The 26,603-nt window shown below is 36.0% G+C and overlaps 1 protein-coding gene across 1 annotated transcript in view; it reads left to right on the top strand.

Moving 5' to 3' along the window:
• Positions 1-26,232, top strand: part of PDGFC (platelet derived growth factor C) — a 120,503-nt gene extending 94,271 nt beyond the window's left edge. Inside the window, exons 4-6 of the mRNA XM_035548624.2 lie at positions 18,027-18,234; positions 23,669-23,886; positions 24,605-26,232. Coding sequence (XP_035404517.1) covers positions 18,027-18,234; positions 23,669-23,886; positions 24,605-24,721 — 543 coding nt within the window. The 3' untranslated portion in view covers positions 24,722-26,232. The remainder of the gene's footprint in view (positions 1-18,026; positions 18,235-23,668; positions 23,887-24,604) is intronic.
• Positions 26,233-26,603: the final 371 nt, after the last annotated feature.

A 26,603-nucleotide genomic window follows, 5' to 3' on the forward strand; every position in this document is an offset into this window, starting at 1 on the left:
ATGGTACAGATCTGAAAGGACCCTTAGTGATTACAGAATTACAAGCTAAAAAATGGAGTAATGGAGGTGCTTTTGTAGATGACTGCACAGTCTAACACCACGGACTGGCAGAAGCACCTCTTTAAATTCAGGAGAAAAAATCTTGACAGGGTAATAACACTGTGTAGTAGCTTCAGGGTGGGAGTTTGCTTGAGGAAAGATTAATGTGGGGTATTGGTGGTGGCATTAAGAGAAATCGTTTCCTTTCTAAAAAGGAATAGATAATAAGCACTATGGGAATACCAAAATTTGCACCTGTCTTGTCTTTGCAGTACCTGGCCTCTAGTGTTACAGATGGGGATTATGAGCTGTCATTTGTTAGCTTATCGTAAGTGCTCAAAACTTTTTTTAATGATGATGATGAAAGGCTTGGCTGAAGAAGCCAGGATATTTGTTGAAAAGTTTTCGGTTTTGTTTTCATGGGAAAGGCTAGATAATCACAAAGCAGTTGAATCTGTTCTTTCAATTATCTCTGACTAGGGTGCTGGAGAAAGAATTCAGGAGGGTTGTTTCCATGTTGACTGCTGATAGCTGGTACACATTGACGAAGAACTTTAATTGCTTAAAAAATGGAAACAAGCAAAAACCTTGCACATGAGAACAGAGGGCAATTTCTGTTTGGCAAAAGACATTTCCAGGGGCTCAGGCTGCTTGAGTATTCATTTCACTCTAGTTTTGAACTAGGCAATAAATTGTAGGAAGAAAAATGCTAAGAATCATTTACGAGGAGAACTAAACTGCTAGGCTTCAATTGAAGGGAGCAATTTAGTGCATGAAAGACCTGGCTTAATGGCACTTGAAAAATGGATGTATGAAAGCAGACGGCGCACCCTTTGGAAGAAATTTTGCATATAACCCTATAGACAGTGCAAAGTTGGTATTTCCTAATAGCCCTTCCCTCTCATCTGTGAAAGGATACCTAGGGGAAACTCCATAACTGTCCTGACACCATGTGCAACAGTTCTCAGGTCTCACTAGAGTTGTTTGTTAAGTGATCAGGGGAATTTCAGTGTAGTGATGTGCACATTTAAATCAATCCAATGCTTTATTGTCTAGTACGTAGCCCTGGTGTCTTTTGGTAGCACTTAGCTTGAAAGTTTCTCAGGGGAGATCTGTTGTTCGAAGTGCTCTTCTAGTAGCACGGCAAATAGCTCTTGAACAACCTGACAGTCTTTAGCAAGACAGATGCTATGCTACGGTAATTTTGTTAGAAGTCCATATTTTCATAGTTTGGTGAATAGTTGGTGTAGTGAGTACATCTGAAGAACTGAATTCTCAAATGTTTTGTTTTCAGTAGGTCTATTTAAACTATTTTTGCGTCAAAAGAAAGTCTAAATATGTCATGGGACATTTCTAATACATTGCAGTTTGGATCTTTACTGAGAAGATCATTTATGTATCATATATGTGTGTGAATGTAAAAAAATATAAAAAAAAATAAATCAAAACTTCGAAACCTCTAAAATCGTTTTGGATACAAATTCTGCTAATTCTGTGCAACTGACCCTAAACTTCCCTGCTGGGTGACAAGACTGAACTGACTAGGTAGCCAAGGAGAATAAGATGACTTAGTTGACCTGAGTTATCAAGGTCATTCAGTCATCTGTATTTCTTTGGGAAGAAAGGACCAAATGCCACAATGTTAATATGTGCTAGCTGTCGGGGCAGTTAGCCACATACATGTAGGATTTTGATATGTAAGCTGTTAATAGGGTTACCCTTGCTTATCTTTTAAAAATCACTCTGATCTACTGAACTCTTCTGAACATGGTTGTCTTCAGGTTTTTCAATGTGAGGTGTTCTGGGTAATCAAAGGTTAATAATAAAATACTTACAGTTCTTGAGTCATCTGCGTAATGCCTTTTTGGTTTGGAATTCATGTATTTTAGTCAAAGTAAATTCTATAATCCTTCTCCTCTTGTTCGCAGTCTGTCCATATATGTAACTTTAAATACTGTACTTACTTTTTTTAATTGCCTTTCTGCTTAAGAAAGTCATAGGCACCTTTCATGTGGAAAAAAAGAAAACTAGCAATTAGGTGCTCTGAAATAGAAGTATGTCTCTTGATGCAACATAAATGTAGAGTTAAGGTTCATAACTTTGAAACCAGCACTTTGCTGCTATAAAAGACTTCGGAATACAGCCCAGCTTTACACCAGGAACTAAAAGACATGGTGAAATTAGCAGTACAATGAAAAAAGGAAAAATTGTCAGATGTTTTTTCAATTATATTCCCAATCGTCATTAAGAATAAAAAGTAGAGTTACTTTTAGAACTAAATATTTAGATGGATGAAAAATGATAAACAATTTGGAAGTAATTTACTACTTTTCTAACAAAACGCATCTAAAAGTACTAGAGCTTAAGGGCCACACCTGCACATCTGTGATGTGGTAGAGGGGATCAGAAGGTGAAGCTGAGCCTTGTGTAAAGTCCACTGTACAGAGGCAAAGCACTCTTCAGGCAGCCTTCTGCTCTGCTGTAGTAAACCAACCTGTTCTGGTTATCTTCTGCAGAGCAGCGTTACACTCCTGCTTAATTTACAGCCTTACCTTTGAGGCAATGTTGTTGGGGAAGAGCAAAGTAAATTCAGCTGTTACTTTTGCAAGTTACTTGCCTATGCCTATATGTAGTTAAGGATTTATTTATACGTTTGCATAGAATTAAGATTAAACAAAAGCGAGTAAAGTAAACTCTAATGTTTGTAACAGTGCTAGTAAATAATATATAGATAGATAGATTTTCATTTAGATAACGGGTACAATTGCGGGTCTTTTGTGATTAGTTTGAGATTGTGGTTGTTGACCATTGTTTTAAGCATAATCTTTTTCTTTTTTTTTTTTTTTTTTGTCTTTTACTGCCTCAATTTCCATCTCTTACTAGTACACCTAGTATTTTTAAAAACTGTATTAGGGAAGTGTTTCTTTAATTTGGAAAAGAGAGTTGTCATGCTGTTTAATAATAATAAAAACATTTCCACAATAAGGTTTGATATTTCATTACCTGCAAGTGCTTAAAAATTGTAGGGGAATTCAGGAGATCAATAAATTAAAAACTGTCTCAGTGTGAACAGAAACACCACCTTTGCTCTTCAGGCCGTTTACAAAAAAAAAAAAAAAAAGAAGTAATAATAATTTTAAAAACAATCATGCCAGTCTGCAGAGCATTATGAATTAAGCTATACAAAGCAACACTGTACAAAGCTATTATACAGAAATGCCAGTGGATAATTTGTAGGTAAGGTCTGGTCTAAATTTCATGGTTAATGCTTGGAGGAGTGGCAAAATAATAAGGGGATGTCATCATAAAAATCTGAAAACAGGCAAATCATTTTAACAATATAGTTTTAAGAAAAAAAAATGCCACATTCCATTCTTAATTTCTCTTTAAATCCAATTTCCTAATAGTGTGAGAGTATATTTTCTTACGAAATACTTCTTACCAAGACACGTTTTTTTCTTTAATCAAACACTTACAAGTATCACTGCCCTAATCTAGCAACCAGAGAGCTCGCAAAGAGAAGCAGGGAAGGACCACAACTTGTATAGGTGCAACGTGTGAACTTTTCGTTATGGATATATCTGGATATATCTGGACGCCTACCTGGGCAGCCTACTCTAAGGAACCTGCTTTGGGAGGGGGGGTGGACCCAATGACCTTTCGAGGTCCCTTTCAACCCCTACAATTCTGTGATTCTGTGATGTTTTATATTCTGAATCTGTTGCAGGCTGTTACTGGACACAGAACACCATGTGTAATAGGCCACTGCTTCATTGCACTTTCCACTGATATTTTCTGCTTCAGAAAAGGATGGCAGCTTTTTTGGGCAGCTAGATATTGAGGTTTCAAGGAGAAAGTGAAAATTATGGTCAAGTTACCTAGGGAGGGAAAACTGGCCAGATTGTCATTGTTGGATCATTCAGTACAAATTATATTCCCCTAGTTTTTGTCAGGGCTAATGCTAAATTACTTTAGCATTATTCTAACAGTGTGTCATCTTTGGTTTTATTATTGCATGTAAATTTGATGTTCGTTATTTCTATTCATCTAGTGATAAGCACACAGTTCAAATTGCAATAATAGATAATGTTACCCTTTTCAATTTATAGGCTTTTCAAATCTGTGGATGTTTTGATTAGCTCTTTTCTGTTGTACAGATAGCGTGTCTGCTGACAGGCAGATTTTCAAACAAACAGATCCCATTGCCCTCAACAGGAAATATTAGGTATTGGACTCTGAAAAATAGTGACCACATCATCAAAGCAATGGCCATGCTATCCAAGTATAAATAGATTATTTTTAAAATATATATTGATTAATTCATTGGCAAATAATTGTGTCTCTGTATGTGTTTATTAAATTGAGAATAAAGTACTGGCCACGGAGATCTAATTTCACTGTTGCTACCTATTCCTCTAAATTTCTGAGTGAGTGAATTATACATCATGGAGCAGTTTCATCAGTGAAGTAAAGATTACCAGGACAAATTTAACTTTGATGGAAATTGTGTTAAGGATAGCATTGATATTATAATACTGAGATCACAATCAGTGTTTATCTCAAATTTCATACTGGTTTAATTTTCTGTGAGAATACTGATATAGTACTTTCTATAGGAAAAAAAAAGAAAGATATGTCAATATGTAATTTTGTTGCTTACTAAAGCATCTTTGTTTTTCTCAGAATTCTTTTATAACGCAATTCTTGTTAAGGTAATCCACATCCTTATTGTTTGAGCAGACAATATAACTTCAAATAGCAAAATGTTCTCTTCCGACTTTTAAACTCGAGTATAATTTTAGAGAGGGAATTTTTTATCCATATGAATTTAGTCAAATTATATTAAGTTTATAGTGATGTACTTGAAATGACAATTCTTCTCTCATTCTCCAAGTGGATTATACTGACATATCCTATTAATAATTTTCATTCATGCAAGTCATGTTTGTCCAGTGTGACTGCACAGATAAAGATACAAAACTGCTTTAAATTAAGTTGCATATTTAGGTAATATTTAGATTAGATATTGGGAAGAAATTCTTCACTCAGAGGGTGGTGAGGCGCTGGCACAAGTTGCCCTGAGAAGCTGTGGGTGCCCCATACCTGGCAGTGTTCAAGTCCAGGCTGGATGGGGCTTTGGGCAGCCTGGTCTGGTGGGAGGTGTCCCTGCCCATGGCAGGGGGTTGGGTCTAGGTGGTCTTTAAGGTCCCTTCCAACTCAAACCGTTCTATGAGTATATAATGGAGAAAGCTAAGAACATGATGATAACAGCACCTCAGCAAACAGGTGTCTTACCTATATGACTGTTTACAGAGAAAAGATTTCCACCAAGTAGTAGATTGACTCTTTCTTCAGCAAAGCACAGCAGTCATTCTAGTCAATTTAGCTGACTTGTTTGACATTGCTTCTTAAGTATAATTTTTGCAGTACCTCACAATTACACGTCATTTTTAGTATTGAGAACCTTCAGAATTGGTTCCTGTTATCTAAACATATCTTGCAGGTCATGTGGAAGGAATCCCACCTGCAGTACTTCTAAAACATGCCTTTTTACCATCACTTAAATTTATCTTCTTATTTGCCTTATATCTGAAACTGTTTTGTCAAGCATTCAAGTGATATCTGTAGAGAAAAGGTTTGGTCTCGACCTTTGTGATCATATGGCTTTGAGGCACACTTTCTGTCTGGATCAACAGATATCTCATGGTTAGAAAGATCTCACCAGATCTTTCAGTCTGGTACACTAATGCAATAAATGACTTTATGTAATGTTGGATTCAACAGAATGTAAACAATGTCTGCAGTTCACAGAAAAACATGTTTTTTATGGGCTGGAAAATTCAGGTGGAATCAATGCTTCACACTTTGACTATTTAAACTGATAATAAACCCCACATTGAACCACTTCCTAGGTTGTGATGAATAGCAGCCCATGAAACCGCAGTTAATTAAAGCTTAGAAAACCACAGTTTTTGATGTCTGTGTTCTGTAATTAGTTCCATATATTCTCCATGAAATCATCAGAAACACCCAGTATTCCTGATTCAGTGAACAGGAAAATAGGAGACTGAGGAAGAAAATATTTTAAGCATAAACAAACTCTAGCAAAAATGAAAGCAGAAAAGTATGTTTAAGCGTATAAATAATAATTTTCAAATGGGTGTTAACAATTTTAAAAAGGGTACCTGAGAAATTAAATGAACGATGACCCTGCAGAAGGCTTTGCAACTTTGACTAAAATTACTCCTTTGGAAAAAAACAACTCGCTGTGTTTAGATGGTAGGACAGTACTCTGTTAAAGGATTAGGATTAGTGCAGTGTTATGTTAGCATGTGGCACTTCCTTTCTTGCAGATAACTGGTTTGGGGTTTGTAGCTTTAGAGCAGGGTGAGTGTGCAAGAACAGAGAACTAACCTGAAAGGAGATGCAACCATCTGACAGACAAGATCCAATGAAGTCAGCATGACAGTACTAGCAATTCTGCTTGTAGGATTGGGGCCATAATCGATAACCTGAATAGTCTCTCTTAAAACTTGATGAGGAAAAGTAATGGCCTGGTTGACAAGATAACATGATTTTTCAAACATTTTTGTTACAGAGTGCCAGTTTTACTCATATTATGTTAGCAAGCCCTAATTAAAAATAATCAAGACTTGGTCTTGTTGACCAGAAAACTTGGAGGTAATTTGAACACATCTGTGGACAGTGACAGTGTTATAACCAAACCTCTGTCAGGCTTAAATGAAAATTGATTGATCTATTAGCAGTCTTCAGGAGAATCAGACTTTGCTCTACAACACACTGGATTTGTTAATACCATGGGTTTATTACTTGGCAGATTTCCCTTCCTTCTTTGTTTACATGTCTAACAAAAAGGGCTGAGAAGGAATTGCATGTGCAAAAGAAAACATTGTATATTTATACATTATAATAAAAGTAATTAGGCTATTTATTTTAATAATTTATTTTTGTAAATAATACCAAGAAGCAGGCTGAGGCAGTTACTTGTAGCGGTGCCTTAAAATTCAACCTATTCTAATTTGGTGGATTTGTTCATGCTGCAAGCAGCACAAAACTTCATGGGAGAGTACTTGAAATAGAATGAAGCACTCTGCTTTCAAACCATCTTTGAAGGCTCCATTTTAAGTAGCAGCCATACAGATTGAAAAAACAGAGCATGGAAGAAATGTGTCTACTTTTATTTTATGGCTGATGCTAAAACCATCTTCTTAAGTGGGTTATATTACACACTATTTTGAGGTTTCAAAGAAATTGTAAATGATACTGCCAAAGGAACTTCTTCTGCTCACAACCAACCAACTTTTATTAAAAACCTGTTCCTCTGAAGTCCTGGTTATAACCTGTGACTCCCTCGTTTTCTTCAAGAGAAAGTAGCCAAATTAAAGTTTAAAATAGGAAGTAGTTTTATTAATTTCCATATTCTCATGTGAATAAAGGCTTGTGGGCTGACATGCAAACAAAAAAATATTTTTTTTTCCCAGCAGATATTCTATATTTAAGTATATAGGCATGCAGTTACTGCTTTTTGTTACAGCATTAATATAACAATTTTTAAGGGTTAAAATAGGTTAAAATATACAAAAGGAGAAATAATCACTGAAAGGAAAAAAGTGCAGTAGGGTTTGATAGTGTATACAGAAGAATTGGGGTTATGTCTAGTCAATGGAGTAAATATAGAAATGGTTTAGCATTAGTTTGTTCCTAGAATTCAGGATTTTCCTCAGCATAATCTTACACGTTTTGTTGAAACTACAAGGTTACGAGATAAATTCTGTGTAATACAATCACAGAAAGGCAAGGCTAGAAGGGAATTTGGTAGGATCTTTTCTGAGCCATTCTCCCGCTCTAAGAATGGATTAGATAGACAGTTTATTCTTGCTAGATATTTGTACTGTTCCTGAGGTTCAGGGGCAAAGATTTCACAGATCTGCTCAATCATCTGTTGCGCTGCTTTACATATTATGATTTTTTTTCCCAACATAAATCTTACTTCCTGTCATTGATGGACTAGGGAACAGCTGATCATCTGATGCTCTATTACATGTTTGTTATCGCATCTCCTGTCAGTCTAGATTAAAGAAACTTGTATCACTCAATCTTATCGTATTTCATGTTTTCTTCTTCTTCTTGCTTTTTTTCTCTGAGTGTTTTCTGTCTGCCTGTATCTTAGAAGTGCTGGAGATAAAACTGAACATTGTATTTCAGCTGAGACACCTCTGGCAGCTCAATAGTCCAGCACTATGATGCTGTTCTGAATGCATCTGAATGAGATTTGCCTTTTTCATAACAGGATCACGTTGTCTCCTATTTCTTGTTACAATTTCTGGTCTCCTGTACCTCTGTTTATTCTACTACAGGACTTCTGCTGGAGTACTTAGGATTTTGAACTTCTGTTTATAATTTTTTTTTACTTCTAAATGCAAGTTGTTTTGGAATATGTTTTTCTTAGGAAGCGAAATTTCTCTATTTAAGCATACGTTTCCAAATTATTTTGCCTTTTAGTTATTGTGTAATCATACATTGTGTAATTTTGTTTGTGTGCATGATTTATAAAATATATATATGAAAGTATATTGAAGTCACATGAGATGGGAATTAAGAGATATAGTAGAAAATACATAGTTAAGAGTGATAGAGCTGGACATTATGAGTATGTTAGATCACCATTATGGCTAGCTGTATAGGACTGCAAAAGCTAGCTCAAAGATCTAAAGTCTGGCTTGTTCAAACAGTGTGAGAATCTGTACATGGGCAATGCAGTCATAGCCTCTACCTTTGGGTAGAGGGTCATTGGGTTATGATGTATCTATTACATATAAAGCAAATTTACAGAAATTACTTTTCTTCACAAATCTTAATACGGTAAATCTCTAGCATGTTTGATGACACTAAGGAATGATACGAGGACAGAGCTGAGGTTCCTTCCTTGCAAAGTAATTTTTTTGTTCAAGGACTTTTTACCTTCAAGGCAGGACAAGCTCTGATTTGCAGTATCTGCTGTACAGGAATGTTGGGTGTGTTCCTTTTATTGTGATATGAAATGAACAGAAACCTGTTGTGGAATGCAATTTAGTGTGTATACTGAAGGATCACCTTAAAATTGCATATACTGTGGAAGTCATTTTCATTGCCCTTGCCAAATACACTTTCCAGTTGTAATAAACAGTCATTCCTAGTGTTTAACGTTTGATGAACCTCCTATGAACTTACTGGGAAAAGTAAACATTTTCATAAAAACAACTACCCATTTCTAATACCTAGGGGGGACTTAGAGAAAGAAGTTCATTCCCTGACTCCAAACACTTGCTGTTGTTCCATTTGGTTAAGCTTTTTATAAGTATTCACATATTTTGACTTAAATGAGTAATTAAAAAAAATGCATCTTCAAACATGATGTCCTTTAATTATGGCTGACCACATCCTCTCTTCAGAATAACTGCACTTGTGTTGACTGTTTAGTTCTTGTAAACGACTGTCTGTCAAGCAAGAACTAGAGCTTTGTGTACAGAACAACAAAATCCTTCTGTAAATCATAAATGTAACAGATGCAAGTGCGTTTCCTGTATGAATTTTGGGTGTGTATATAAATGAGGTGATTAATAATCATAGTAACCCAATTTGGAGTAAGATTTGAGTTGACATTCCTTCTGCTGTATCTAAATGCTCACTGTAGTCTTGTGGTTTTGGGATTTTTTTTGCATTGACATGTTCGTGCACTGAGACTTTTAAATTACTGCTTGTCCAACAATGATATTCCTCCATTTAGATGATAATTTCACATCTAAAGCATAATTTGGATTGTTCTGTTGCAAATCTTGCCTTAACTGAAGTGTAAACTTTTCCCCATTTCAGCTTACAGCAGGTATGTATACAGGACTTGCATACTTTCAAAGCTTCAGTGAAATAAGTTAATTTGAATTGGGATTCTTTTAGTTCTGCCTTTCCACTAAAATTCAGCTAAATATTGGGGCCAAGGATCTCTGTGCATTAAATTTGAGTTTTGGTCTGAATCGTGAAAAAAGAATTTATTTATAATGAGATCCTAATATTCGGAAAAGCATTTTTTTTTCTCTCTCAGTATTTGATATATAACATAATTTATAAGACTTCCCTTGTAGGAAGGAATTGCAGGTTTAAGACAGAATTCATCAAAATAGGACATTCCAGAGAATAACATGTAATGAATAAAAATATACCAAGGGTTATTATAAGGGTTTATTACAAGGCTATCAAGGGTTTACAAAGGGTTTATTTATTCAAGTGTTAAAAAACACTTCTTATTCAGCTTTCTAGTCTTTCATTCAAGTATCTTTGTACGCCCATGAAATAATATTTTAGTGCAAAGTGTTGTTATGAACAGTCACAAAGTACACTACTGTCTTAATCACTATTTGAGCACAAAAGAAATGTAGAGGTTCTTTTTCTTATGGCTCTTCTCACACTGGGTGAAGAGAGCTCACTGTAAATTTCCTTTAAAGTCTTATTTAGAAGAGAGGGATTTATAAACAAGAAGCTAGTGCTTACAAAGTATTAAGGTTCTGGGAATAGTTATGGTTTAGATATTACTCTTTCGCAAATATACTTTATAGGAACCAAAACCCAAGGATTATATACCTTAAATTAGTTTGCATATCTGTAGTAATCTGAAAACAACAACAAAAAGACAAATTACTTGATGGAAGGACTGCGGATGAAAACTGCCGTAGCGATTTGACTTTGAAACTTTCTATGTCATGGAGATAGTTTGTGCCATAACTTGTTCTGTCCTTCTAGGCCTGATTCATTGCAGCACTGTGTTTGCTTTTAGATGCTCTTTGTTCAACTCAGTATGTCAGGACACATTCAACATAAGTCTTGAGTGTTTGGCTACTGAGTCAAAATACATCTGAGTCATAAGAGGTCTTGCATTTCTTTGGGTCTTCTGTCTAGAATCTTTTATCATTCAGTACTACAGCTGCAAGTTCCTAATGTAATCAAATATGGTAAAAACCCACAATGAAGGTAGAAAGGTACCAAAATTGACTCCTCTTGCAACTACTAGCAGGCTGAGTCTGCAAGCTTTATGGATTCTAGGGCTAGAAGGCATTGTACATGTCATGGTTTGAGACCTCTGCAGTTGCCAGAGACACTGGTGACACAGCTTTCAAGTAGAATGGTCTGTCTCTTCTCCTCTCCTTAACTGAAAGAAAGAATAAATCAGTAAATTAAAGTTCTTGCCAAAAAAATACAGGAGTCACTGAGTTATTTTGTAGTAATACTGTCAGAGGACAAGACAGAGAGAAATTTGGTAATTTTGTACTGGTTATGAATTCCTGATGAAGTACTGTGTGCTGCTTTACTGAGACTTATCCAGATACACTGAAAAATTCAGTAACTCCACGCAGCCACATCCAAGAAGGATACTTCTCTGTGTATACATTTCACAGAAGACGCTACAGTTACCACAATGAAGTGCACTGTATGGAAGGCCTTATTGTGAATACAATATTGTGAGCTTTAGTTTTCTTCTTTTTGCCACCTTCTGATTTTCTAAATGAATTAGTGTGGATTATTGTTGATACGTGTGGTCACAGGAAAAAGCAAAATGTATTTTTGTACATATATGAACACACACGTATGTATATACATATGTGATTACAGATAATTAACTTAGGAAGAGAATAAACTAAATCAGTAAAGTTTTCTTGAAAATGGCTTCCAGAAATTATTGCTATCGATGTCATCCTCTGAGAGTTCACGAACTTGCTCTAGATAGGTGTCAGTTTTGGCTTCAGATGAGTGATTCTCTCTCCTATGCTGTGTATTTCAAAGGGTGTGAAGGTGCACAGGCTTCAGGCAAAAAGCTGTGATTTGCAGGAAGAAAGCTGATGCTTAGTGACATCCTGTGCAATTTTCATGCAGCCAATTTCCTTGAGAGCACGTCACAGTTATTTCCAGCACCATTACAATTCTGTGAACGGCACAGAAACTCTATTTGGGAGAGTGTGTGGGACTTTTCCAAATATATTTTACCTCAACACTGTCTGCTAACCTGAGGAAATGTTAGGCTGCTCCCAACACTACTTTTATATGTCTTTATTCCTTTATTCACACTTGTGACAGGAAAAGACAGACAGGAAGCAATCCATTCACTTTCCCTTGTGACCTTTCTTCTGTTGGGGATTATGGAAACAAGAGTAGAAACGGTGTACAACTTGAAGCCCATTAAAAAAAAGCTAGTGATGTAGAGTTTGTAAAGCCATCTCTGGCTTTAAGACATAAATTGCTGCAAGGACATGGATACTCAGAAAGTAAGGTTTTCACTGAGATAAAAGGAAAGCCCTGTATGAATATGAAGTGAGGCTTAGACAGGAAAAATTAGGAAGCCGGCAGGAGCGGGAGGCTCTGTAAGGAAGGAGGGGGCTGTCGTCCTGTGTCCAGGGTCCCACAGGCAGTAGCTGATTAAGTTGAGGAGGGTTGGTTCCCCTACCTGCTGGTCATTTGACTGGCAGAAGTTGTATCCCTGAAGTGAGGATAGCTGAACTAGATGGGTGTTTACTTCAGTGTCACTGGAGCCTGTCTTGTCATCCTCACCGCTGCAATAGCAACTTTGGCCAAAGCGGCAAGTGCTGCATTGGATAGGAACTGTCCTGGCCTTCCTGGTTTACATCTCTCACATCCAAGTTAACACATTTGGCTTATTCCATGGCTTTGGTAGCCGAAATGGGTTACCTGCCTTTCCTCCTTCTTTTTCTTTGCTGGAGGCATGAGGGGCAGATGCTGGAACCTGCTTTCTCTGCTTTGGTGGTTGCCCACCGGCCAAGCCATGGAACATCCTTGCTTGACAGACTAACAAATGGATTAGCTTTTTGTACGATTTACATGAGCACAAGTTCTTTTCAGATAGGCAATGATTTGTAGAGGCTTTTCAGAGTCATTACTGTATCTATTTATGGGAGAAGAGAAAAGAAAGAGTTACTGTTATGTCAAGAAGCTTATGTGTCCTCAGGGCAAACTCTTTCTGAGCTGGATATCTGCTCTCCCTCTAGCTTATAATGATGGTAATAGGAGGGCTACCTGTGATTATAAAGGAAGAAAATAGCCTTTCTTTGTTGTGTTACAAGAATGTGCATGTACTTCTAGTTTTAATAGCATACTTCTAAATCTGTTCTTGTATGATAATAATAAAAGCTGTAAGAATATTTCATTAGAAGAAATATGTTATTTCCTTCAAAGTACTGATCACCGTTGATTTTGGGAGGAAGGGAGATTCCTCTGAATTCTTTTTTGTTGTTACGGAGTGCCTTCTAGCCTGATGAAACCATACTGATATTTAATAGTTTCTCCAAACTGTGCCAACTGATGAATGGGTTTTCACTCAGGAACTTCTTGACAATGTTTTCTTCAAGAAAAGAAGTGAAAAAAGGGATTTCTTCTGCAGAGAGGGAATTTTCTGTAGACACATTATTCACTACTTGTAAATGTCCTGTCCTGCCAAGTATTTGACTCACTTGTTTTTGTTGTTCCAGTCTTAACTCAGCAGTTGAATTGTTAAACATGAAATTCATCACTCTTGGCAGCAGCAACCTAACAAAATTACTTCTTTCTTCTCCTCTAGCTGGAGAGGGGTAGTACCAGGACCTTGGCAGTCAGTACCTATGAGGCAGGACCAAAAAGAAGGCTTTGTTTAGATTGCAGGTGGTGCTTAAGAGCTTATCTGGTGTAGTGGTAGGTGAGTGCTGTTTTGTTCTGAATGGTTGATCCTTGGAGCAGGTTCTGTGCAAGGGAATAGCACACGGATAGCAGCAGAAGGTGAAAGGCTATAACATACTGTTTAATATCCAAAGCTTTGCTCTTCATCTGTCTAAATACTTCTGGATTCTTCAGATAAACTGCTGAGTGTCTAATAAGTGTTTATTGTATCCATTCTCTCATGGAGCTTGTGATATCAAGGAATTGCCATTACACTTATTTTACAGACTTGACAAGGCTGTGAGGCAGCTTCCATGGTATGAAATTCCTAGGGCCAGACTGAGTCTAATAATGTTTGTGTTAGTGGCCACTGTGCTTTTGGTTGTGATGGTTTAGCTGTTGGAGGTCTGCGCTGTGAATAAGCTTGCGGTTAAAGAAAAATGGAAAGGAGAAATGTTCTTCTTTAGAAAGATTAGTTCTTGTTTATGATGCAGCCACATACACAGTCATGCTGACATAACAAGGAGCTGCTGCTGCCAGATGCTTTCCACCATGAAGCTGTAGCCTAAATTATACGCTCAGAAAATACATGTCAGAACAAGAAATGGATCGCAGGTATTTAAGTTAGGCTGCACGCTACTTCATCCTGTAGGTCTTAGATTCAACTGGGTAATTTCAAATTCACATGTTGCAGGGTTTTATTCAGATTTGCTGCTTCACTGATGGGCACCGCCTTATGTGTTCCATGTATGTGTCATACACTTTTCCCTTTGGGAAAGGGGGTAGATGGAGTAGCTTTGATTCCTTCAACAGGGCATAACTTGTGTTCTGAGTGCAATAATGTGAATTTTACTCCCTAGTTTTCTTCCAGAGGCCTATTGTTATATATAACCATCAGGGCTGGATACTTCTGTGAAGATTTCATATTATTTTCTACTTTTTTTCCAAGCCAGTATCTTAAACTGTTGCCTAAATTTGGTCTATTTGCCTTTCTTTTACACTTGTAAACACCTTAGGGAATTTCTATAAGGTGTTTGTTTTGATAGAGTCAAGTACACACATAGAAATATAATATAAACAGACCTACTGAAAATTCTGTTTGATCCAACACTAATTGTCATCCTTGGCTGTTCTACAGGGTAGCAGAAATCCTAAATTTTCTGCTCTGGTTTTCATTCTGAATCATTTTTAGTAACAATAAAGACACAACTCTTTGGCTCTATCTTGTTTTTAAGCATCTTTTTTCTTATTAAATTGAACTTGTTTCCTGGGCACAGAAACGAAAGCTGGAGTGTTTTGTTTACAAGAGGAATCGTGTTGAAATAAGAACCTTGTTGAGGTATTTTTCAAAATCTGTCTTCAGGGAAATTATGCATCCTCAGGCATAAAAATAAAAAGGTGGTCTCAAGCCTAAAATATTGATATTAATCAAGGATGGATGGGACGGAAAAAAACTTTGAGAAAATCGAGTGAAATTGTAAATTGTATAAAATTCCAACAGATTATGTTAGTCAAAGGAAGGAGTACCATTTTTGCTGTCCTTTTCTGTCCAAAAGATTTAATTAACAAATGTAATACTTATTACCAAGTAAAAGCAATATACAGTATGATTTTAATTAACGTTTATATTTAAGTTTATAAATTGAAGTTTCATAGAGGTTATCATGTCATAAATTACAGCATGTAGTTTTATGATATTGATTATCTATGATACGTTTTAACTATTCGATTTAAATTGACTACGATTATTGAGAAATACATCATCATCTTTATTCAAAAACGCTGTGCAATTTTGCTGTTTCAGTTAATTTTTCTTCATGTTTGGTTTGCTCTGAGAATGATGAGAAAGTGATGACAACTTTAATTGTGCTACTGTTAAGCACGATGATTCACCATTTCCTCATAATATTTTAACTCTGGCAAATGCCTACTGAATCCAGAATAACATAAATCGTTTCTGTGTATTTATTGCTAAGTGTGCATGTTTGAGGTTGTGAAATGTGAAAATAGATTCTAGATCAACAGATTTTCATCCGGAATTCATCGATTTGATTTGAAAACAAAAGTTGTTAGTATAGGTGAGACACTGAAGTAAATTCTTCATCTGAAAACAAAATACAAGAATTTTTTCTTCAGATACTAGTTCTACCATTTGTGCCTTATTTTATTTTTCCCCTTAGCAAAACCCCGCACCTTCAAACCAGGAAATGTGACTGCTAACAAATACATCATTGTGGAGAAAAACAGGAAGAAAAAAAATGTAATTTTTTTTGACCAGCTGAATTACAGTGTCACAGCACTATTTTGAAACTTGCTGAGTAGCATGTTTTGCCAAGAGCAAATATTTAAATTATAGACCAGAATCTGTTGCTTTATTATCATAACCTAATAGAGGTATCAACATGCTATTTTTTTTTTAATATGGGCATTGGATAGAAGAGGGAAAGAAATACTTTAGTGTTTTGAACTCCACATTCATCCAGAATGGGAAGCAACCACTTCACTCACACTATTGAAAATATGATTAGAAAAGCAAGATGAAAATACACTAAAGATAGTAATACCTGTACATTAGGTTTATGTTTTGTGTTATCTTTACAAGACTCCCAGTTAAAAAACAGAACAGATCATTCTAGTCTCTGTAGTTCTTGAAGACAGAGACAAGCCCTTGAAGCAAAAAATAGGAAGGGCGTGGTGGTTTACTTCCATTTGCTGCCCTTTCAACGTCAGATTTAGCCAAAAGCAAAAATGTATGTATGATAAAACTGAGAGCACAGAAGGGAAAAAATATTTATTGGTATGAAATATAGCTATGGTAGTCATACATATTTTAGAAAACTGCTATGTAATATGTAGTGCTGCAAGGGTTATTTTATTAAACATTTTTTCTTGCCTAGCTGGAAATTCCTCATCAGTCTATTTCTGTGATCATTTTGAAAAGCTAAAGAAACACAACTTCTCTTACAAAGCATGTTTATACTTCACATTGGAGTACCAAGAGTGCCATTTTGACACTAAGTCTGCTGAGGAATTATATATACGTATTTATATTTTATATTTATATTAAATGCATAAAAAATAAATTATTTAAATAATTTAATTTAAGATTTTAAAATATTTAAAATATTAAATATGATAATTATGTATATGTATATATATGTTGACCACAAGGCATGTTAGTTCACATATTGGAGGAACATCCAGTTCATCTTTCTTAATGTAATGTTCTGGGAAAATTCAGGAAGAGACCTCAGGAGGTCCCTAGTTTAACCTCCTGCTCATAGTAGGGTCAGCTCTGAGGTCAGACGATGGCTCAGGGCTTCATCCCTCAGTCAGGCAGCGAAAACCTCTGGCGCAGCCTCTCTGGGCAGCCTCCTCCAAAGCTTGACTGTGTTTATAGTGAAAAAGATTCCCTAAATCTTGCATGCACCACAATTGAGGGCGGCAATGCACGTAACATTATGCATTTAACTTGAAGATTCCTTGTCCTTCCTGTCCCCTAAATCAGCGGTAGTTTCAAATCTTTCTTCCTCCTTATGCAGTCCTTAGATAAATTGCCTTAGTGTAGTACTCTGGATGTAACGTTTGTAGAGCTTTCTGCCTAGGTTTCCCTTTCTGCCTTTTTCTATTCTTTTGAAAATGCAAATCAGTAAATAGTTTTTAAATGGATAGTAGAGCGACCAAAATCAGAAATCTCACTTTGCTCAAATTGCCTGCTGCTGAGTGCCCCTGAACCAGCAAGTGCAAGTCTGTCAGTAAGTTTTGTGCTGTGGGAAGGTATGGAGATTTTTATAGTACTGAGTTACAGCATCTAAGTGCCTTTGATATCTTTGGGAATTTTTTTTTTCCTTAGGAGAGAAATACTTATAGTAATGTCAGACGTTATTACTGTTAATTATTGTTTAACCAGAAACATAATTCGTAGCACTGTATGAAACATAACTGGTGCTTAATGGGGCCATATTTTCACAGTCACTCTTTGTTCTATTTCTAAAATCTTGTCCGTCAAATTAGTGAACTTCTTCAAAGAACAGGTATAGCAGCGTGCTGTCTTTAAGGTTAGGAATGTAAGAAGTTGGAAAGCTGTCTCATGGAAGGTTGTTTACACTTATCGCTGAAGAATAATTAGGCACTTTTTGACTCTTGTCATTTGTCTTATTAGGTAAACTGTGCGTTGGAAACAAACTAGCCACTTATAAACTTTCCCAGCTATGTAACTTCATAAAGTACAATACTTTATCAAAGCAGATCCATTAAACCTCTGACTGGTACTCTTCTCTTGGCTTTGATTGCAGCACCACACAGAAGCACCTAGCCCATCATTGCTACCCCCGTCAGCTTTACCATTAGATGTATTAAACAATGCTGTTGCTGGATTTAGTACTGTGGAAGAACTTATCCGGTACCTTGAGCCAGATCGGTGGCAGCTGGATTTGGAAGACTTGTACAGGCCAACGTGGCAACTTCTTGGAAAGGCATATATTCATGGAAGAAAATCAAGAGGTAAATTACTTTTCTGTTTGACCTTGCAGTTTTCTACAGATGTGTTTTCTTGATGAAGAAACAGTAATTAAGAGCATTCTTCACCTCAAACATTTGATTCCGAGAAAGGAATACATTAGAGATCATTGTTGGTAGCTATTCTTATGATCATGGTATCTGAGAAAGGACAATAACAATAACAATAGAGCCTAAAGGAACTTAGCAGTATAAAGTAACAGAGTGAAAAAAAAAATATAAGCAGAAAGGTTACCTTTCTGTAGGGAGTTGAGAGCTCTTTCTTTTCCACTGAGTGGTAGAGCATCCTGGCTGAGTGATGTAATCTAGCTTTATGGGTTTCTTTTTTTTCATGGAGGATAACATTTTTGCTTCGATACGTTTACTGTATTGTATGAACAATTGGTTTATTTTGTTAGAATTGTTCCAGTCCCTACACCACGTCAACTAAATATTTATCTTTGGTGATACCTCATGAAATCACTGTATCTATGTCCAGTTTGACCATGGAGATTTCAACTTCATTAATCAGATGTAAAATAGATTATGTATCTTGAGAGTTGTGGAGCTGTTTCTTGTTCAGCAACTCATTTTCTTCCATCTACGTTTGACATTTTTGCATTTTCCACAACATGTGATCCAGATGCTGCCCACTATTTCATCTTTATGGATTCCATGTGGATGGATAGCACACAGACAATACCTCCTTCCTTGCCCACCACACAGCAAGAAAATGATGACATACGGGAGTAACTGAATAGAGTCCTCTGTTGGCAAATATAAACTAGATTATCATCTGATCAGCAAGAAAAGGGAGGAGATGAAACCTTTCGTAACTCAAATTTAATTTTCTGACAGCTGATTCTTGGATCAGAGCCTAAAATTCAATCTTCATCCCTACCTCTGTTGCTACAGCTATGCACACAACAACTAAATTAAGAGTCAAAGAGGAGGAAGTCTCTTTAAAAGCTTCCAGCAGTGGACTGTGTCTTTCAGATAGTCATTTAACGCTTTCCTAATTAAAGGGTTTCCGTTTTTGCCAAATGTATGCCATGAGCATACAGTAAGTGGGAGAAAAACAAAATGTAATTTGTGAAACCTTACATAAACTAAAATGCAGGTGTTGGATAACATCTATATAGACAAAAATGACTCCCTGCAAGACATATCTTTGAAAGAAACTATCAGAGTAAATCTTTTAAAGACTTCTAATTAGACGCTGAAATAGATTTTTCCACTGAATAAACATATCACGGTATTGCCACATTCATCTTGAAGAGACCACCCTCAGACTGCATTACTGTGTAATTTAATAGCTTGGGGCGGAAAATATGTCCAGTTGAGATGACATAGTATTAACTGCTAGGTCTATTCAATAGATAGGGAAAGCAAACTATTTATTTGTGTTGTTATGTTTCGTTTGTTATTCCTTTTAGTGGCATGTTTGCTGTATTTAAAAACTTTCTTAAGAAATGTTTGGGAGAAGTGCATGCCCTAAAATGTTTTTGGTTTTGTTTTTGTTTTTTTTTTCTCCTTATTCCAAATTATAGGAAATTATTTTCTTATAGTTAAATATATATATATTTTTTTGCAATATTTCAGTGTAAAAAACAAATTACTGTCCTGGTTAACTGATAAATATCAGTTTACATCTAGATCAAATGTAAGTCTAATTGAAAGTGTGTGTTATTTTGTGCAGAGTATTGTCCTCTATTCCTACTTAATAATTTGTGTGAAAAACTATATTTAGATAACCTAAACTCCACAGAACTTCTACGTCTGATGTTTTCTCTGGCTAAAATGTTTTCAAAAACTTATAGCCAGGAAAGAAGCAGCAGCAAGTTCAGAGGCTTTGATGTCTAAATATAGTCCTGAATTCTTTTATAATATTAAACATACTTTAAAATAAAATATATATTACAGTGCAAAAAAATGATCGCATCACTTCCCACAGAAATCTTTGTGTAATCATCAGGCCACATTCTGCAGTTTTTTTTTTAAAAAAAGAACAGAGACATAATACAACCATAGCACTTAGTACTTTTCTAGGATAAATGTTAAGTGATTTTTTTTTCTGTTCTCCTTGTTTGCAGTCCAAAAATTGCATGGGAACCAATTTTGTAAAAGCCCTGTGCTATTGCAGGAGCCAGTAAGAAGGTACACTCCCAAGAACATCTCCAAGATACTTCGGAACTCAAACCATTCTGTTGCTATCTGTGCCCGCACACAAGTGTCCTAACCATGATTTCCACCTGGAAAAAAATAAAAATAAAAACTTGGGAGGAGAAGGGTTCACTATGGTACTAGATACAAGTCCAGGAAGATGCTAGACAGTCGCACTTACATTTTTCTCTGCTCCCCCCTCCTTGCTCCCCTTATTTTTATGTTAGTGTTTTCCATTCATGTGCTACTTCAGAACCTTCCATTCCTCCTGAGCTAGTGCTAAACAAAAGAACTTTGACTGTTCTGTCAAACGTGATACATGAGTGGAAGCCAAGTTGAAAGAGTGTTTAAATGTTCACATTATAACAGGTACTGTAACTCAGTGCACTTGGGAAATCCACATAACCTTTTATTGTGGTTAAGTAAACACTTTTAAGGGAATATATACATTCTCTCATCTAGCTTCATGCCCACAGTGTGTTAAAATAAATTTTGGACAGACAGATACTCTTTGAAAAAATAACAGCTTCATTCACACACTTCAAAGAAGTGATTATATAAGCACTAGATAAATTTGCCACAGACCTTTTAATAAAATTGAATTACATAAGGTAGGGCAAGGGTTCATTGTAAGGTATAATAGCAATATACCTTTATACACTGTAAAGCATGGCAACAAAATGTGACATTTTTCATCTCTCCTGAAGCCCATCATTACAACAACAGATGCTAAAAGTCAGTGGCCAAGAGTTGAATGAGTTCTTGCACAGAATCTTTTTAAAGTTTGGGCCTGCAGGTCTGAGGGGGTCCGTTCAAATTCATTCCAATTCTGGGGCAAAATGTGCAATACACGTCCTGCTTATTTTAGCACATTGCCCTTTTCTCTATTATATAACTGTATCTAGTTCCAGGAAACGGATGCATTCTTTTGCTGTTGTGAAAAGACAGGAGTTATTAGGAAAGCTGAATGCCACACAGGCATCCCTCTCCTGTGGATCAGCTGCCTTGCTGGAAAAAAGGCAGCAGTGCCCAACTTCTGCTTTAAGCTTCTGGTGAAGGGCCAGCCAGACGTTGTGTTAGGACACATAAGCCTAGCCTCTTGAAGTTCACTGTACCAAGCAACTTCAGTCTCTGTACAAATCTACCAGTAGAAAGCATAACAGAATTAGCATTTCTCTCATGTTCAAGGCATTTTATCCTCATTCAGACAATTCACTTCTTACATGTTTGAAAATGTAACAGGAGAAAGTTCTCCATTCCACAGTCCTTGATTAATGGAGGTAGTCCTAGATTAATGGAGGCATGTCCACCCTCTAAATGACTCAGCCTGGAGCTATTAGCTGATCAGAAGAACTTAAATCATTTTTAATTTCTCACAGCAGATCTCTCCCCAGTAAGTTTTGTCTCTTTTTCTCTGCTCCTTTCTCAGCTTTCTCCAAGGAATGCTCTTGCAGTGTGGGAGGCAGAGTTGTGTCCTATCAGTAAATTTATTGGAGTTATTACACACTCCTCACTTTTAAAAATCAGATTGTTTATTTAGGAGCCTATGTTAACCTGATAGTGATGGAATGAAATGCAACAGCTTGGCATTCACTGTAAATGTCAGCAGAGAAAAGGCTTCAGTGTGTTTAACTTACCCTTCACCACAGTAAACCCTGACTTATGGGTGCCAGTATATGGATATGGTCTGTGAAGAAAATATTTGAAGAAAGGTGGAATGAAATTGCTGCCCAAAGATCTGCTCCTGAGACAGTACCTGTGAGCATGTCTACTTGGGAAGTGCATCTTCTAAATTCTATTCCCTACATGTTTAAATAGAGTTGATAGACTCAAGTTCTCCTTGGTGATCTATAGGCTCTTTACGTGGTTAGTACAGGGAAAAAAAAGGTATTTCTCCAAAGGGCCATTCAAATCAGGAACATATTTCAGCTTTATTTGATAGCTTTTTATTTATGAACTACTAGCAATAACTACAAAGGATTTCTGAAATAACGTTACTGGTTAATAATACAATTTTTAAACTGCACTGTGTTATTTGTATTCCTAGTCTATTCTGGAGTTAGCTCAGAAGCAGTTGGCATCAAACTCTGCTCTTTTGAGACATATATTTCAACAATCTCAAAAGCCGTATTACTATAGGGTTTTAGTTTTTTTCTTTTTGTTCAGGAAGATAAAATCATACTAACCAGTTGGAATACACTTGTGAACTGGACACTACTTCTGTTCCTTAATGGTGGTAGGTTTGGAGAGATGCAGTTCAGATGAAATATCCCAGATCATGATAATATTAGTCTGGCTTTTCTGAAAGGAGTTAAGTTGCACTGATTTTTGCAAAGCTAAAAAATGTGTTATTTTTTTCACTAAACCAATCCCAGTTTTTTCAGTCTTAAATGCCTCTTTCAAGGTTTGTTATTTCTAGGCTATGCAGCTAAGCGGAACCTAAAGTAGTGTGCCCTCTTTCTGATCTTTTCATGAACTAGCAGTTTGGCATAGTGAAACTCTAGCATGATACAGTGGAACCAGAGTATAGGGAAACTGGTGCCATATATGAATAACTTCATCTTGTATTTCAAGGGAGGTGCCTAGAAAGAGGAGCAATATTTTATTTAAGACACATGAAATGAAAACAAAATCTAAAAGCAACAGAAATTCATATATACACTACTACGAAGGAGAAGGGGTCCTCTGAAAAATGGAGTATACTAAGATTAATAACACATACTTGTACAGTTATTTGTTGTCTATACAGTATTCAGTGGTGATGATATAACTTCTTGAATTTCTTTGTCCATAGAAGTGAGAAAGTATTTATATCCAAGAGGAACTTAATTATACTTATACCACCCTTGAAAAAAAGCTGTAATTGAATTTTTTTTAGTTGGGGAGAGGTTGGAATGGTTTATGCAAACTAACTCAAAAATGTGTTTGAAAGTTTGTAGTGTTCTTAAATGTCACGTGTGTTTCTCAAATCCGTAATTAATATAGAATAGCAACACTCAAACTCAAACAACACTCAAAGCAGCCAAAGCTTATTTTATTTAATTTGAAACAACCCCTTCAGAGTTATAAAATAATTGGTGAATACTCCTAAACAAGGATCTTTCAATTTAGGTTTCATATTATTCATATAACTGCGGTATTACACCTGTGTGCTGAACTTGTATGGCCTGCACAAAATTGAGTTTTCCTCAAGGGTTTTGCAGTGTTCAAGTTGGATTACCACCAATGAAGTTGTATTGTGAATCAGAAAAGCACCAGTTTGTTTGTCTCTTTGCAGTGGTTGATCTCAACCTCCTAAAGGAGGAGGTACGACTGTACAGTTGTACCCCTCGCAACTTCTCAGTGTCACTGAGGGAGGAGCTGAAGCGAACTGACACCATTTTCTGGCCACTGTGTCTTCTGGTTAAACGTTGTGGTGGAAACTGTGCCTGTTGTCATCAGAGTTGCAATGAGTGCCAATGTGTACCAACAAAAGTCACCAAAAAATATCATGAGGTATGCATTTTTATTTTTTTTTTACATTTGCATGTTTGGAAATACTAAAAGCAAAATAAATAATTTCTTTTTACTACAGGAATGTGCCGATATATATCTTAACATTGTATGTGCTGCACTTACAGTAAATAAGTTAAATAAAGTAAATAAGTCTTTTTTTAAACCACTGTTAATGAGGTGTTACATAAAAAGAAAAGGTATCTTTTTTGTTAAAGTACTTTTCTGTGGAACTCTTAAGTCATTTCTGAGGTATTTGTTAACTGGTGCAGTTTGGATACATCACAACCACACCTCTTTGTTCAACTTTCTCTAGTGGTAGATATAAACTCCATGAAGGAAGAAGTATCTGTCCCATTTCCATTGTTATAAAGTTATAACTGAAATTATTTACAACTGAATTACCTAATAATTCAATTGGTTTAACTCTATTATTAGCCCTTAAAGTTAATGAAGTAGAAATATGAAACTGCATGACTCTCTTCTTTGATACAAGCAAGTATCTGTTCAACATGTTTTAATCACTTTTGTGAAGGAATTGATGTAAAAGCAAAAATAAAAATTAGTGGGTGGAATAAATGTAGAAATTCAGCTGAGGAACGCCAATTTCTTTTAATAGGCTTCCTGTCATCCAGTGTGTTTCCAGCGCAGTCTAACTCATAGTCTAGGTGTGTGATAAAGCACTTGCTGTTCTCTTGATGCTTTCCTTCTTTTCCTTCAGGTTCTTCAGCTGAAGCCAAGGACTGGTGTTCGGGGATTGCATAAATCATTGACAGATGTACCCTTGGAACACCACGAGGAGTGTGACTGTGTGTGCAAAGGGAATACTGAAGGATAAACATGATTTAATTGTGCTGTTTTCTTTTGAAGCACATTCAATCAATGGCTGATTCTATTATGGGGCTTGTGCATTATCTCCTTCTGTAATCTCAGTTGTTTGCTTTGGGGATCTTCCATCTTCAAGATTTACAGTGAGCTCTAAAAAGAGGAGAAGCCAAACTGGGATTATATGTTGTGTGACAGCTCTGTTTGGAGGCCCAGTGAAAGGATGGGAGAAAGGCATCAATGAGGGATTTAAAATATATGTATTGTTTTTGTCCCCCACAGTTTTTTTGACAATACATGGATTTATAATTTAGGAGAAAAAAATTAAGTTAGAAGGCTCACATCATGGAGACTTGATCCTGCTGGCTGGCTCATTTCTACAGCTCCAGTACATCTGGCCTCTGGCTGAAAACATCTGAAATCTTTCTTCGTGTTCAACAACTCCTATGTACTCAAAGCATTCTCTGTTTTATAAACTTGGTTTATAACAGACTGTCTTGTACCGAATTAAACTTAATTTGTCTAATGCTGGTAGGAAAGACTGGATTTTTCCATATGCTCTAGCAAAGCTCCTGCCTTTTAGAAAGAAGACTGGACAATAACATGAGCTAAGGAAGCAAACGTTGAAAAGAACAGCGCCTTTATTCTTACTACTATGGCCGATGATTTCTTGTTTGTTTGTTATTTTTTATCGTGTACATTTTTATACTCTCCTTTTGACAATATAACTATTTGCTTTTCTAAACTTGTTAAATATATCTATTTTTACCAAAGGTATTTAATATTCTTTTTTATTACAACCTAGATCAACTATTTTTTAGTTTTGTGAAACTTTAAAGCCAGATTTGTACAGTTGGAGGAACAGAGATGTGGTTACAATGGGATAGGAGCACTATATTTTTACAATTTGTTGCTACACAGTGAAAAAATACATTATTTTTTTTTTTAACCTGGAAGCACAGTAATAATAAACAGAGATGTGTGGATGAAGCTCAAAGCTTTGTTAGCTCCATGATACTGAATATACAAGAGACAGACATTATTGTAAGTGGTTTCAGAAGCTGATGTTAAAAATTCCCTCTCTCCATTCTGGCCTTTGTTCCAGTAGAAAAGACATGAGCATAGATAGATGCATTCTGGCTTGTTTAACTGTTTAATTTCTTTTAAGTAGGATGATCTACAACATAAGAAGTTCAGTGACTTACAGCCTTCGTGATGCATCATGGTCATGGGAAGGCAGCCTTGTTAATGTTGAAGTGTATGGTTTTCCATTGACATTTATAGCTGTTTAAATTCTGTTCACTCACAGGATCATAACACTTTGGTACAGTTTGACGAAATATGGTTTTATTTCTTCTGTACTTTGTATCCTTTAACCAATACACTTATCCCACCCTATGCAAATTGAAAAGAAAACAGTAAAGTATTTTGCTTGTAAAATGCTTTAACATTATGCCTAGTTTATTTTTTTGACTATTGGATTTGCAGATTGTAATGAATCACCAAATAAAGTAATAATGCTAATTTTGGGAGAATATACGTTTCTGTGTGATTGCATATTTGTATCTGCTCAATACACAAAAATAGAAAAAAGTGAAGAGGTTGATTCTCCACCTATTTTGAAAGTCAGTTAAAAAAATGAAAGTCTTCTGTTACCAAGATTTTCACTTGTTTTATTGATTCTGCTTAGCTCTGAGACAAAAATAAATAAATAAATAAAATAAAAAAGGGGGGGTGGGGGAGAGAGAAATGTGGTGGTATTTGTATAGACATTTAAAATGTTAAAAATTGAGTGGATGTGAAGCCATCAACTAGAAATAACATCTTCTGTTATTGTTTCTATTATGAAAATGAGTTCTGATGGTGGTTTTGCATGTTGGTATGACTTTCTGATA

This window comes from Cygnus atratus, chromosome 4, assembly GCF_013377495.2.
Source record: "Cygnus atratus isolate AKBS03 ecotype Queensland, Australia chromosome 4, CAtr_DNAZoo_HiC_assembly, whole genome shotgun sequence".
In the NCBI taxonomy this organism is placed as follows: Eukaryota; Metazoa; Chordata; class Aves; order Anseriformes; family Anatidae; genus Cygnus; species Cygnus atratus.